The 15,465-nt window shown below is 41.2% G+C and overlaps 1 protein-coding gene across 3 annotated transcripts in view; it reads right to left on the reverse strand.

Annotated features, from left to right (window-relative positions):
- Positions 1-10,814: 10,814 nt before the first annotated feature.
- Positions 10,815-15,465, reverse strand: part of Ercc8 (ERCC excision repair 8, CSA ubiquitin ligase complex subunit) — a 37,762-nt gene continuing 33,111 nt past the window's right edge. For all 3 annotated transcript variants that reach the window (XM_028783882.1, XM_028783875.1, XM_028783878.1), the window contains one exon: positions 10,815-11,273. In XM_028783882.1, coding sequence (XP_028639715.1) covers positions 11,205-11,273 — 69 coding nt within the window. In that variant the 3' untranslated portion in view covers positions 10,815-11,204. The remainder of the gene's footprint in view (positions 11,274-15,465) is intronic.

The following is a 15,465-nucleotide window of genomic DNA, read 5'->3' on the forward strand; positions in this document are numbered from 1 at the left end:
TTATTTCAATCTCTTTATAGCCTGTCTAGCTCAAAGGTTTTATTGTTATTAATGATTGGATACCGACACAAACTGTGAGCCTCAGACAAATCACTTTCCTTGGGGTAACCCTGTTCATTTATGTAAAGTGTATGCTAAATTTTCATGCTAGAAATGAGATATGGGGAAATGCCATCCCCTAACTGACTGTAACAGTCACTACTGTAATAATCTTCATACAAAGTCTAATCATTAGAAACTGAATAAGCATGTCTTTCTACTGTGAAGGATTACCACTGGTGAGCCTGAGATTAACGTTGACTAATTTGATTTCAAATGCCATGAAAATGTTTCCTGTGCTCCTTGTAATACCTGAAAGGCGATTTAGTCAGGTTGTCTTAATATCACAAAGCCCCAGATCGGGTGGGGAGAATCCAACAACATAGTAATTACCGTTGTCTACATTTTGTGATAAAGAGACTTTCAAACAGAAGTGCTGCCATAATGTAATTTGTTTCTTACTATGGTCAACAGTCAAGGAACTACTACTTTTAATGCTTTAATTGAGACAAGTATTTACAGTAACTATTTAGGAAGGCGTTATCACATTTATGCTTTAAAACGTCATTAGTTCTCAGTACTTCTCAGACTTTGTTACCACATCCATCATGTTCTTTGCCTTATATACAGCTCTGTAAGTTTTACATAGGTGGCTAACTGATGTTAGGTATATTCTATAGGTTCACATAATTCAGAAGATATGAGCTCTGTCTTATTAGGGCAAAATTCATTTGTGCTATGTTCATGTTTTGCAATCTTGCCTTATTTTAATAATACTGGGGTAATTATGTAATTTCTTACTAACTCTGGAAATTGCTCCTTTGACTATCATTTTATTTTTGGAAAATTTTCTTCAGTTCGGAGTAAGATGATCAACTGAGGACACACTTTAAAACCTAGAGCCTAGCATGTGTAAAGCATATGTTCTCCCACTAATCTACACACTCAGCCCAAAGATACTCTTATTAACAGACTATTATCAAATGTGATCTTAGTTAAAGAAATTTGATTTTTACGAGTGATATGCTGTTTTGTATTTTTATAGCATGTTGAATATTTTTTTTAAAAGTTTCTTGCCTTAGCCTGAGTTACTTTGAGAAAATATCATAAACTGGGAAAGTTATAAACAGGAATTTACTTCTTACATGTCTGGATGTTGAGGCCAGGACCAAGGAGCTGTCAGGTTGATGTTTGGAAACTTCTCTTCAGCAGACCTTCTTGCTATGCTCTTATTAGTAGAAGAGGCAAGACAGCTTTCTGGAGACCTTCATATGATACTCCATTTGCAGAGGCCCTGATCTTACGATCTTATCTCTTCCGCAAGGCTGCACCTCCTAATGCCAGAACACTGTTGACTAGGTTTCAACACATGGATTTAAAGGAACACAATAAGATGTAATTCCAGTTCGGCAATAATGCTGAGGTGAAACAGCAGGTAGAGGTACCAGGAGTTATTGTTTGAAAAGCATGTGTGTACCTTGGTCCCAAACAGGATTATCTAGCTGTTCAAGCTTTCCTAAATTGTCCAAAGAATATTGCCTTTGTTCAAAATGTATATTCTAAGCTATTTGTTCTCTTTATTTTAGGCATGTGGTTGATATTTATAGGTCACTTGGCATAAATGACAATGGAGGCCAGTTCTGAAAATAAGGCTTAGTAGAGATGGGTATACACACTGAATTCCAAAGTAATCAGGAAATCACATCATTCCTGCTTTCTATCATTCATTTTCTTTGGCACAGCTCGTCAAGCACTGACTGTGCACATGGCTGTAATTTAAAGGCAGTATCTCTGGCGTTGATTTTAATATCTATTTTAATGCATTTAAAATGAGTTCTCTATTTTAAGATACAAGGCAATTATGAAGGGAAGCCACTCTGAGGGTCAGGGATGTGGTTCAGTTGCTAGAATGCTTGTTTGAGGATACACAAAGTCCTGGATTAGAACCCCAACACTACATAAACTAGGGACACATGACACAGGACAGTAATCCCAGCACTCGGGAGAGAAGAGAGAGAAAGTCAATGTGACCCTTAACTACAATGAGTTCAAGGTCAGCCCGGGACATCTGAGACCTTGTCTCAAAAAGAGAGCTAGAAAGAGAGAAAGAGGAATGGAAGGAGGGGGGAGGGGAAACAGAGTGCAGGAGAAGAAATGAAAGGAGAGTTGACTGACTGATTGATTGATTGTGACTTTCAACTCCAAAGGAAATTTTACACTATTCAACTACAGTTCATTTATTTCAGCATCCTTCATCTAAGCCTGAACAGAGGAAGATTGGATTTGTCCAGAGGGCTTAGGGAATTGCAACAGGTGATGATGACATAAACAGCCCTTTATGTCTTAGAATCTATAAGGGAATGAGCTCTTGGTGCATTGAGAAAGGAGAGCCCAGTGTCTTGATGATGTACGTGGGGCAGTTCTCAATCCTTACAGAAAAGCTGCTCTCAGAAGACGGTGGCCGATAGAAGCTCGTACCTCATCACAATGCAGAGAATAAGAGACTATGAAATGCCCAAGTCTAGACCACATCTGGATCACATTTCCTTCCCCCAAAGCTCAGGGATCATAGAGGGAGAGGGGACAGGAAGATTGTAAGAGCCAGCAGTATCAAAGGACTTCTGTGAAAATGTTTTCCATATGTGACATCATACACATGAGCGCACAGTGGCTATGACCATGTGCACAAGAGCTGTGTAAGATCAAGCCAGCCAAAAATTCCAGCATAGATGGGCGAGGAGATCATAAAATCTCAAACCTAGCTGAGGAGCTATTGCCTGGTGGGTACTGGGGTTAGTGATGGGGGTGGGGGTTGGGGAGAGTCTATATTTTTTTTCTGGGCTGCAGTCCCTGGTAGGATCCTGTGATCCAGAGGATGGCCTTATACCCAGGCATATATTGACAGTACTAAGTATACTCAGTGGGCTAAAAATTAAGTACATGAAGTGGGGATGGAGAAGTGAGAGTGTGGGTATGGGAGGAACTGGAGTGGGAGGAGAGAATTGTTCAAACCCACAACACTGTTTATGTACAATTCTCAGATATTAAAAATAAAAAAAAGGAGGAAGAAATGAAGCACATGGCCGTACAAGATGGTAGCTAATGGTGGCCAATGATTCAGGAGGTCTTTCTTAGCTTTCTCCTGAGCACACAGCAAGTGATATTTCCCAGCCAGCCTTTCTTACATTTGGCCATGGGAACAACTTCTGGGCAATGGAATCTGAGCAAAGTATTACTTTGCACTTCCTTTCCCAAGAGAGACTTTGTGCTCCTTTACCTTGTAGGTGGTCCTCTGCAAGAACAACAAATGTCCTTAACCACTGAGTCATCTGTCCAACCCATAGTATTCATTTGAAAAAAATTAATACTGATCTTGGATGTTACAGAAAAAATAATCAGGATGACTATTTGAATTTATACCATAAATTTAATCTCTATTATGTTTATACCACAGTAAAATAAAATGACTTTCTTTTTTTAAGAGTTTGTTTGTGTGCATGTTTGAGTATGCACATGTGTGTGTATAGGTGTATATACTTGTGTGCCAGAGAGAGGATTGTCTTTCTCTATATACTATCTACTTATTCCTCAAGGCCAACTTTCTCTCCACAAATCCAGGGTAGAAGTTTTCTTGGCTAAGCTGGAAGCCAACAAGCTCCCAGCAACCCTCCAGCTTCCATCCTGCTCAAAGTTGGGGTTATAGGGATGCACTGGATTCGTGGCCTGTTATGTGAGTGCTGGTATCTAGATTCTGGTCCTTATAATCATACAGAAATTACTCTAATCACCAAACTGTCTCTTCAGCCCTGTGATTTTAAATCTTCCCTCTGATTTTAATTTTTAAAGTCCCAATCATAACATGAGGTATGTAAAATTTCCAAGACTTGTCAGCTGTCCATAATAGAGGGTGGAGATGAGGATAAATAGCCAAACTTTGGGTCAAATGAAATGGAAAAGTTTAATCCAACCACATTACCAAGTAGGAATGTGTGAGTAGTGAAGACCATATAAAGAAATCTGAACTTCAGGTTTCACAAAAGCCCCTTACTTTTGTTTGTTCCTGAAAGCCACAAGTCCCTTGAAGTTCATAGAATATAGTTAATGAGCACTATCTTACTTAGAGTTTTATTCTTGTGAATAAGTGCCATGACCGACCACACCAACATTGTAGCTCACAGATTTAGTTCATTATCTCTATGATGGGAAGCATGGCAGAACACAGGCAGCTAGGGTGCTGGAGAAGAAGTTGAGAGTTTTATATCCAGATCAGAAGGCATCAGGAAGAGAGTGACACTGGGCCATGCATGGGCATCTGAAACCTAAACCCCAGTGACATACTTCCTCCCACAAGGCCACATCTCTTAATAGTGCCACTCCCTATAGGCCTATGGGGGCCATTTTTATTCCAACCACCAAAAGGCCAATGGAGACCAGTGGAAGATCCAGGAAGGATCTGAAATGATGTAAGAGCCAATAGCAACACTGACTGAAGAATCTTCTGCTATTTTATGAGCAGAAAGACAAAATTATGTAACAACCAACTTAAGTAATAATTTTGTTTTCCATCAACACATAATGTTTCCACTGCACAACTTGGCTAATATTTAATACACTTGAAATTTCATACACAGTAAATGACACACATAACAACCAACTAGCAACTCTGCAGCACGTAAACAGTGAGATTATTCTGCAATTAAGGGCGTGGCAATGGGTCATTTGCTAATGAATTACCCATATACACGTGGCACCAACTTTCGTCAAGCAGTATTCTAGGTGCTTTTGATGTGGTAATAGGCAAAATAGCTTTGCCCTCATGGAACGTTTCCAATCTAGAAGGGAGAGCAAGACAAAGTCAAGGAGCAGGTCATCTTGGAATAAGACCTTCGTGAATTTTCACAGGATGATGCATCCTGATACTCTCGAGATTTTAACATAAGACATCTACTAGTCAAGTGCTTTTATATGTCAGAAATACACTTTATTTTTTGTGATTTCATAAGATGTCTTTTATTCTCTTCTACAAATGATGGTGCTAGCTCAGTATATTAACTTGTGAAACCAATCAGTTAACCAGTGTTCACTGTATACTTCAGATAAAAACATTAAAAGTTAACTCAGGGGGATAGGGAGTCGGTAGAGGGCTTGTGGCACTTGTTAGTATTCTGTTAAACTCCACCTCCACAGTTACCTGGCGATAGCCAGGTATGCTCCTCCCCACAGTTACCTGGCAACAGCTAGGTAGGCCTGCCCACTATAAAAGGGGCTGCTTGCCCCCTCCTCTCTCTCCTGTTTTCTTTTGCTTCCCTCTCCTACTCCCTTCCCCTCTTCCCCCTCTCTCCACGTGGTCATGGCTGGCCTCTACTCCTTTACCTCTCTGCTCTCCCTCCAACTAAATAAACTCCCCTTCTTGGAACCATCTGGTCTGCTGTTATCTGTTCCAAGCTTTCAACACTAGCAGGAGGAAGGGAGGTCAGATCAGAGTCTCCTGAATATCCGGATGTACGCATCTGTAATCCCATTGTCGAGGAGGTAGAGACAGGAGGATGCCTACAGCTTGGTGAGAAGCTAATGCAGCTGAATAAGTGGCTGTCTTAAAACACTAAGGTGGAGACTGTTTGAGTAGGTCAACCTGTGCTGTCCATATGTGCCTACTCACACAAGTGTGCATGTGTGCACCTACCCATACTTGTGTGTACCTACTCATACTTGTGTGCACCTACTCATACATGTGTGCATATATGCACCTACTCATGTATGCATGTGTGCACCTACTCATACATGTGTGCACCTACTCATACATGTGTACATGTGTGCACCTACTCATACATGTGTGTACCTACTCATACTTGTATGCATCTACTCATACACGTGTGCATATATGCACCTACTCATGTATGCATGTGTGTACCTACTCATACATGTGTACATGTGTGTACCTACTCATACATGTGTGCATGTGTGCACCTACCCATACATGTGTGCATGTGACCTACTCATACATGTGTGCATGTGTGCACCTACCCATACATGTGTGCATGTGTGCACCTACTCATACATGTGTGCATGTGTGCACCTACCCATACATGTGTGCACCTATTCATACATGTGTGCACCTACTCATACACGTGTGCATGACCACCAATCCTCTATCCCCACCCCTAAAGAGAGAAAGAAAGAGAGAAGGGGAGGAGAGTTGGAGGTTCAGATTCAGTGTTCATTCAGCAAGCCAATTCCTTCACCCTTACCTTCAATGAACTTTAATTATTCGTGAATATAAACCTCTATTTATGCCTTTCACACTGAATACCATTTTAAATGTTTTTTTTAAATCTCACAATGAGTGATTTTAGAAATAGAATGAGTTTTACTAATTTTCTATTCTAGTTTTCTGACCTAGTTTTTAAGCCAATGAATATAATAGAAAGGTTGTAAGAATCATCTAGTTCCTGTTCCTGGTATAACATCAAACCTAAGCCTCAGACCATCTGACTTTATTTCCTTGTTTAATCCTTCCCCCCGCCCCAGTCTAGCCCACCCTACTTCGTACTCAGGCTGGCCTTCAAATCCTTCTTACATCTAGTTACCTGTTCTTTCTTGATGGATCAGTTATGATTTAAAAAGTAATGTTAATAGTTTTCAATTTCTATAGCAATCTAGTGATTTTAAGTATTTATTTTTATTTGGTGTCTGTGTGCATTACACCATGTATGTGCGAGTGTCCAAGCAGACAGACAGCTCTGGATCACCTGGAGCTGGTATTACAGGTGGTTGTGAGCTTCCAATGTAGGGGCTGGGAACTGAACTCAGGCCCTCTCAAAGAATAACAAATGCTCTTAACTGCAGACCACTCTCTGCAGTCCCCTCACTTCTTTCGATAGTATTTATGGAAATGCTAATATAGGTTAAGAGCACTGACTGCTCTTCCAGAAGTCCTGAGTTCAATTCCTAGCAACCACATGGTGTCTCACAACCATGTGTATTGGGATCAGATGCCCTCTTCTGATGTGTCTGAAGACAGCTATAGTGTGCTCACATACATTAAATAAATAAATAAATCTTTAAAAGATGTCTTTTAAAAAAAAACAAAACCTTGTACATAGAACATATAGGAAGCCGGGCAGTGGTGGCACACGCCTTTAATCCCAGCACTTGGGAGGCAGAGACAGGTGGATTTCTGAGTTTGAGGCCAGCCTGGTCTACAGAGTGAGTTCCAGGACAGCCAGAACTACTACACAGAGAAACCCTGTCTCAAACAAACAAACAAACAAACAAACAAAAAAGAACAAATAGGAAAACACCACAACACTGTAATAGTGATAAAAATGGTTAAGTCAACTCCCGGATTCATTAGGAATTCTTTAAGCACAGCTTTGAGTGATGTGTTTATTTAGAAACTATTGATACACACAGGGGTGTTGATGGAGCATCATGTGACAGGGAGGGAAACTTTGGAGCTAGAACCCGAGTCATAGGTGGCTGCTGTTTGCCCAAGATGTCAACAGGCCTTAGGTTAGGGCTATTGCTAACCCATGCCACAAAGAATACTACAAACCAAAGAGAAGTGACGTGTATAAATCGTTGAGTCGGTTGTTTTCCAGGGGTGACTACCAGAGGCAAGGAAACAAAACCGCCAGTCAGGCCTAGGGCCACTCTCTAGTTCTGCAGTTTACACAGTAAACACTGACAAACACAGACTCAAAGCACAAGCTTGAGGAACCCAGCCTCACACATTGATGTAACCGATATAATGACCAAATAACAGGTCTAGTTAGGGCTGTGACACCCTCTTCACCCTCAGAGCATGAACGAGGAAAACTGTATCTATACATTAGTGCAAAAGCTACAGGAGTTTCCAAGAGCATCAAGAGGGTGCAGGACATTGACTTGCTGATTCTGACACAAAGAACACTGATAGATCATGACAGCTTACCTTCTTTTCCTCTCTTGAGTTGTCAGTTACCTGATTAGAAACACACAGCAGGAAAAGAACCATGTTCCCTATATCTGAAGCGATTTCAGACACAACTATAGAGACAGGTTATGTTTATTTTGCAGGGAGTAGATAAAAGCTCAGCTGGGAGAGCATTTGCCTTGATTGCAAGAAGCCTTGGGTTTGATATCAGCAACACATACACTAGGTGTGATGGCACATGCCTGTGATTCCAGGATTGGCAGCATCGGAGTTCCAGGTCATTCTGGGTCATAACGCAAGTTGCAGGACAACCTGGGTTACATCTCAAAAAATGTTTCTTTACACAACTTGTTAAAATTCTAGAAGTCAAGGAGATTTAACAGCCATTCAAGGTAGCAAAGAAGAAACTTCAAATGTTCTTTGCAAAAAAGGATTAGGCATGGAGGTGCATGTCTGCAATCTCAGCACCTCGGAAGCTAAGGTTGCAGGATCCAGAGCTGGAATCCAGATTGAGTGTGGTGGTTTGAATGAGAATGGCCCCCGCAGGCTCAAAGATTTGTATAGTGGTCACCAGAGAGTGGCACTATAGGATAAGGAAGTGTGGCCTTGACGGAGGAAGTGTGTCACTAGGGGTAGACTCTGGGGTTCCAAAAAGCCCATTCCAAGCCTACAGGCTTTCTTCCAGCTGTCTGCAGATCCAGATGTGGAACTCTTAGCTACCTCTCCAGCCCCATGTCTCCACAAAACACCAAAGGCAAACCCTTGCACACAAAAAGAAAAGCCATATCCACAACTGAACTGTTAACTATAGGCTAGCAATCTAATACTCACTCCCAGTATTCAGTCCCTCTCTACCCCAGGCCTGCTGTAACCATCCTGTCTAGGACACAGTGCCAGGCAAAGTGCTTGCTCTTTCTGTGATTAGCTTTTTCTGGTACACTCTCTGAAAGGCAAAATTCCCAGTGTGCCAGGCTTCCGTGGTTCCATCTCTGGCAAGGTTTGAATCATCTAAGTTCATTTGCTTTAATGAACTAAATCAATCCTTCCTCCTCTTGCTTTTTTATTTTTTTCTTGTCAGTTATTTGGTCACTGTGTGAAAATGAAATAACAAAGAAAACATGGGGCTGGAGAAATGTCTCAGTACTGTTTTTCTAGAGAACCCAAGTTTAGTTCTTAGCATCCATACTATAACTACAATTCCATGGGGATCAGACACTGGGGGCTCCACAGGAATCTGCACTCACCTGCACATGTCCACGCAATACACATAATAAATCCTTTAAAAAAAAACTGGCACTGAGTGTAAGGTTTGTGCTATGGAGTAGCCTTGTTGCTACGATAAATCTGATGTGTTCTCCAAGCTTTGGGACTAATTTGCCAGACAAAGATGTTAGAATTGTGGGTTAAAGAATAAAGAACATCCTGAATGTTATAAGTACCCTTATTGGGCCATTTTAGCCAGAGCTCAGAAAAACACCAAGAGAGGTGCTTTTGAGTCCAAAGGGAAGAAGGGCCCAATCTGGAGCTGAACTAGAGGCCTGTGTTACATTCACCCATGTCCTGATAAGCTGAGTGAGGCTGAATTTAGAATAAACTGATCTGTGGGGGAAGTTTTGGGACAGCATAGCACACAGGCTGTGGGATGGTTACTGCTCAGTGCCCAGATTAACTTTACAGTAAGAAAGCAGAATGATGATAAATCTACATAATAATAGAATAATTAACTCTTTCTTAGGTAAGAAAGCAGCATGAATGAGCTTAAACTTGCAGGGTGAGTGTGGGCAGAGCAGGTCTAGTTGTAAGATGAACAACAGAAAAGAGAAAGAAACCTCAGAAACCTCGTACTTCCGACAGCCAGGAAGGTAAAGCCCCACTGGTCTGAGTCCCAGTACATAAACATGAAAGCCCATCAGAAAGCAAAGGGGGCCGAAGTGAGAGAATCTCTACAGTCTCAAAGTGAGAGCCCAGAGAAGAGTTTTTCCGAGATCACATGGACACTGCTGTAGCCATGGCCTGAAGAGTGCTAGACTACATCTGGAAAGGACAGCAGCACTTGGTGTTTTCTATGTAGTGTAGTTTTCCAGCCCTGCAAAGTGCAAGTTATGTATCATGGAAGCTTGCACCAACATTCCAGACGAGCCACCAAAGGTAGGCCAGATTCCTTGCATGGAACTCCCGAGTAGGCTGCGCATGAATTGTAAAGGTGAAGTCTAAGTTACCGTGGAGACCCCAGGATACTGCAGGTGTCAGAGGTATGACATGCCTACTGAGGAAAGGAAGGTCCAGGCACTGGGTGGAACTGCTCTGAGAAAGGCCATGTGTGCTACCAGCAACAGATTTGAAGCATGGGGCTGAGCCTGTTGAAGCCAAGATGCCACGATAGGCCCAGGTGCAGACATGGAACTTGAGTTTCCTTCCCTCTGCTGCATTTGTGCCTTGCTTTGGTCCAGTCTTTCCATGTTACAGCTCCACACCTCTGCATTGGAATGGGAATGGTTACCTGTTTATTCTACAGGAATGAGGAGATATTGGAGTTTCCAAGTGTTGGATCTGAAGGAGTATGGGGACTTTTGAAGTTGAACTGAATGTATTTTGCATTATGAGGTGGCCATGAACCTACTGGGACCAGTGGTGGAGTGTTTCAGTGAATGTGAAATGTCCCTCATGGCCTCTTGTATGTTCAAGTATTTAAATACTGACACTTCTGACAGCATAGTCCGAGCTGACACCTTCCTCTGAGACCACACCTTTAAGCTGCTGTGATGCCCATAAGGCCCTGGCTGAGGATAATGACTGTGTTCTTGTGCTGTGCCCATGGGGGCTGGCGCACCACCCTGGTAAATGAGCTCCAGGAGACAAGTTTTGATCAATTATCCTATAGAAAAGTGTATTTCAGGGTTTTATAAATATTAATCTCATTTTAAAACAGAGGGAAATACCCCAAATTCAGGATTAACAGGCTAGAAACTGTCTAAAAAGTTTTAAAAACAATGAAACAAACACATACACGCACAGAAGGGGCCACGTGGTACACACCTCTAACCCCAGCACCTGGGAGCAGAGGCAGAACGGCTGCAAGTGTGAGCCAAGTCTGCTCTATACAGAGCTCCAGGCTAGTCCAGGCTAGGCAGGGTTACACAGCGAGACACTGTCTCAAACAACAATAATAGGAAGGACACCCCGTGCGGAAGTACACACAGCACTGCCCTGGAAGTCCGAGGGGCCAAGAGCCGAGGCACTGGACTGACAGTCACCCGTCCTCGTCACTGCTGCTCCAGGCATCCGCGAACGCTGGGTTCAACTGGGATTTGGTTGGAGCCTGAAAAAGAGAGGAGAATCTGTTTTATGTATTTCATAATTTTAGCCTCATAATCATTATGAAATATGCTAGATTAACATCAATTAGATTATTTGGAAACTGTATTACTGCTAATTTAAAAACAAAAGTAATGTAAAGATAATGTAAATTCATTTAAAACTGACAAAGCTGACTTTTCCCAAATAACCTGCTTCCCCTCCTCACAAGCCCTTGCACAGATCTACACAATGACACAGCTCACAGTGTCTGCAACTCTGTGGAAAAGGTACAACACTGACAAGCTGGGATTAAGACAGGACACATGCAGACAGCAGATGGCACAGTCCAGCACACAAGTGCTGGTAACTTTGTGTTGTTTGGATGAACTTTACTACTAAAAATAAAAAATACCAAAATTAGAAGAATATTTTTATCAGTGAGGATAATGTAATTCCCCCACCCCTCTTTTGAGACAGGTCTTGCTTTGAAGTCTAGGCTGATCCAAAGCTCATTACAGTTCTGGGGTTACAGGGGTTGTGAACCCTTATGTGGGTGTTGGGAATCTAACCCATGTCCTCTGGAAAAGCAGGCAGTACTCTTAATCACTGCGCCATCCATCTCCTCAGCCCCACTCACTACAGTTCTGTAGCTCAGCTGGCTGTCAGTTGTGGCAAGCCCCCTGCTCATCCTCCTGAGGGTTAGGATGATAATGAACATGTGGCCACCAAGCCCAGCTGAATAACAAAATTTATAATAAAAAAGTACTGTGGGTTATTACATAGCCATGTCTCTTTGTTTGCTATAGCTAACAGTGTCAAAGCACAGGGGAACTCCAAGAGACACGGTAACAAGGTTAATAATTAGCATGGAGGTTTCCCTGGGAGATTTCTCTAAAAGTTATTTGAGCTCTTTACTCAAAACTGCAAAAACTTATAACATTCTTCCATCCTAGAGGCATAGGTGAAAAAGGTTTAACAACTGGAAAAATTTTAATTAACTGAATTATCAATTCAGTTGTTAATTATCAATCTACTTGTATGGAAACCAAGAGCGCTAACTTTCTTATCTCTGGGAAATCCCTTCAAAGGGCTTAAAAGATGATCATTTTTCTTCAATTAGGAATCAGGTCTGTTTCTTATTCTGCAGCTTTGCATCTGGATATTTGATCTGATCCAAATTTCAATAGCTAAACAAATTGCAAGCTTAGTGTTAAATTATCTTAGATACAATACAATGCCTTTTCTAATGTAGAAAAACATTTTCTGTGAAGGGTAAATACTCCTAAGTTATGTCTAAGAACATTGTTTCCTTTAGGATCAACAAGACAGAATCTTACAATTCAAATGGAAAAGCCAGTATTTCCAGTAAGTTTCCACATCAGATAGACTAGCTAGAAAATATATTGTGATATAGGCATGCTGCACATTTGTAAAATAGATCAGAGTATATTGCTAAACTTAGTGGCTATCACTACTAAGAAGTACAAAATTTCTTTACACTTGTCTCCAAACGTCTGATATAAAACTATAACCAAACTCCAGCTAATCGCTCATTTCCAGCCAGCAGTAACGAAGGCCTGATATCTCTTCATTTGTTCTGTGATCCAAATGTTTGTTTATTCTGATGATGATGGATTAACAGGGATAATTCCTTACAGTTCAAACATGACCTCCATCAGGGGTGATATTGTAAGCTGGGTGTGATGAGACATGTCTGTAAACTTCCCACTCGGAGCCTGACAATGTAACTGCTACACTAGGCTGTCGAGAAAGAGTTCCATCTCAGAGGCACCATGTATACTTGGGCATGGGGTGACAATTCCCTCCTTTCTTTAGACCTTTAACTCTGCCTCAGATAGCTACCAAAAACATCCTTGGGAAATAAAAGCTACACAAAGCTCATGTGTTCTAATTCCATTATGAAGGCCCAATGTACAGTCTACTAATCACTTTCATTTCATTTCATTTCTGTTGAAGATTCAACAGAAAAACACATTTGTATTTCATTATGAATTATTTTTCTTTGGTAAACATAGAAACAAAAATAACCAAGATTTCGACATATTTGTACAAATACTTATTACTTACAGTAGTAAACACAGATATTTGGAACACATTACAATACCACCAGTCTACTGTATTGCTAAAACAATCACAAATAAAACACCATCCCAAGAGCTGCGATAATGACCCTGCAGGTGGATTGAATACATGCATCACTAGTTGATGGTCTTCCACTCTGGTTTTCTCTACAACATCTCCTCCTAGTGGACACTGAGTCTGTACATGAACAACCGTCCCTCTGCCTTACCAGGTCTCTGGTTCTACAGACAGTTATGCATGTTATGAGGATGATACCCAGCCCAGGATCAAAACATAAGGCTGAAAACAGCATCACAAGGATACATCGCACAAAGTTTCAAGTGTCTGGTGTTACTGGAAAGTCTCAGAGTTTTCCATGTCAGCTAGTGATACATCCATACAAGTGCAAAGTAGAAACAGCCATTTCCTGTGCCAATGTCAATTTGGGGGTGGGAGTGGAAGGGCAGGGTGCTGAATCCTGCTTTTTGTAGCCCAAGCTGTCTCAGTCCCCTGGGTGCTAAGATTGCAGCAATGAGTAGGCACATTCAGCTGGAAGTAGGATTCTAGAAGATTAAGGGTGTGATGTATCTTTGAGATACATCTCTGGCAGCAAAAGGTACTTAGGAGTTAGAGTGGCTTGAGTTGACCTTGGCCAATTAGAAAGTCTGGGTAAACCAAACAGATAGATTCTCTAGATATAATACAACAGCCTGCCAACTAAACAATGGATCTAAAGAGCATAAAACATATTCCTGTCATCTAAGGTCTTTTCATTTCTATAGGTAGAATTAAATTACTCCTTTAACATCTGAGAGACACCCCTCAGGCATTCTGCTTAGGTTTGAATGGAAATCTAAGAACAACTTTGGCTTGACAATCTGATACGTGTATTTGAAAACGCTACAGTTGTCCCCGGGTAACAGCTGGTCAGGGCAGAACAAGGTCTGACCTAGGTTTGCCTGGCACTCAGGAGGAAGCAGTGTGTGTGTATGTATGTTCTTTGTGTTATGCTGAGCCATATACGTGGCCTCTTTGGGAAATGGCAAGTTACTCATTTAACAGCTCAGGGAAAAACATGAGCTAAATTGTAAACATCCACATATGCAACCAGTTCTCTTTCCAACTGACTTCTCTGTTGAGGTATATATATTCTACCTCATATGAATCTTTGAAAATAACACTTCATAGATATAGCACTTTACATTAATGAGAGTTATTCAGACCTTAAAGTTTAAAATAGGAACAGTATATTTTATTTATTTATTTATTTATTTATTGTTTTTAAAAACAGGATTTTCTGTATAGTCCTGGCTGTCTTGGAACTTGCTCTGTAGATCAGGCTGGCCTTGAACTCAAGAGATTTACCTGCCTCTGTCTCCCAAGTGCTGGAATTAAAGGCATGTACCACCATACCTGGCTTATTTTATTGTTTTTATTGAAAATTTATTTTTAATAAAAATTAGTATTTGATCAAAAATAAAAAATTATTTCCATGTATGGATATTTGCCTTTATATATGCCTGTTCACCATCAGCATGCCTGGTGCCTGCAGATGCCAGAAGAGGGCATGAGACAATTTGGAAGTGTAGTTATAGGTGATTGTGAGCCATTGTTTAGGTACTGGGAAGTGAACCCAGGTCCTCTAGAAAAGTGGTCAGCACTCCTAACTGCCAAACCATCTCTCTGGCTGGCAGTGGTGCATCTGAAAAGATTAAGGCTTCATAGCTCTAACACTTAAACATAAAGCTCAACTCATTTCATCTTGGATATAGGGCTTCATCATGTTGGCTGGGATTGGCCTCCATCTCAGCCCCCTCCCGACCCCTGCCTCAGCCTCTGAAGCACTGGGATCACAAGCCTGTGCTCCACACAGGTGTTTCTGTTGGTCTGCATTTTCCACATGTAAGAGTTGCTTTAGATGAGATAACCAAACTGTCACCACAGCTATTTAGCAAAGAGATAAATGAGCGTTCAGTTACAAAGTATAACAAGCTACTTAATTCTCTTCTAAAATTGTTATTTCTATGTGATTTATCACAGTAGCTTTATTTTTATTATTTTAATTTGTCAAATGGTTGTTATAGTTCCCAACATGACCCAAAGCTATAAAATACACACACACACACACACAC

This window comes from Grammomys surdaster, unplaced genomic scaffold, assembly GCF_004785775.1.
Source record: "Grammomys surdaster isolate TR1022 unplaced genomic scaffold, NIH_TR_1.0 99, whole genome shotgun sequence".
NCBI lineage: Eukaryota > Metazoa > Chordata > Mammalia > Rodentia > Muridae > Grammomys > Grammomys surdaster.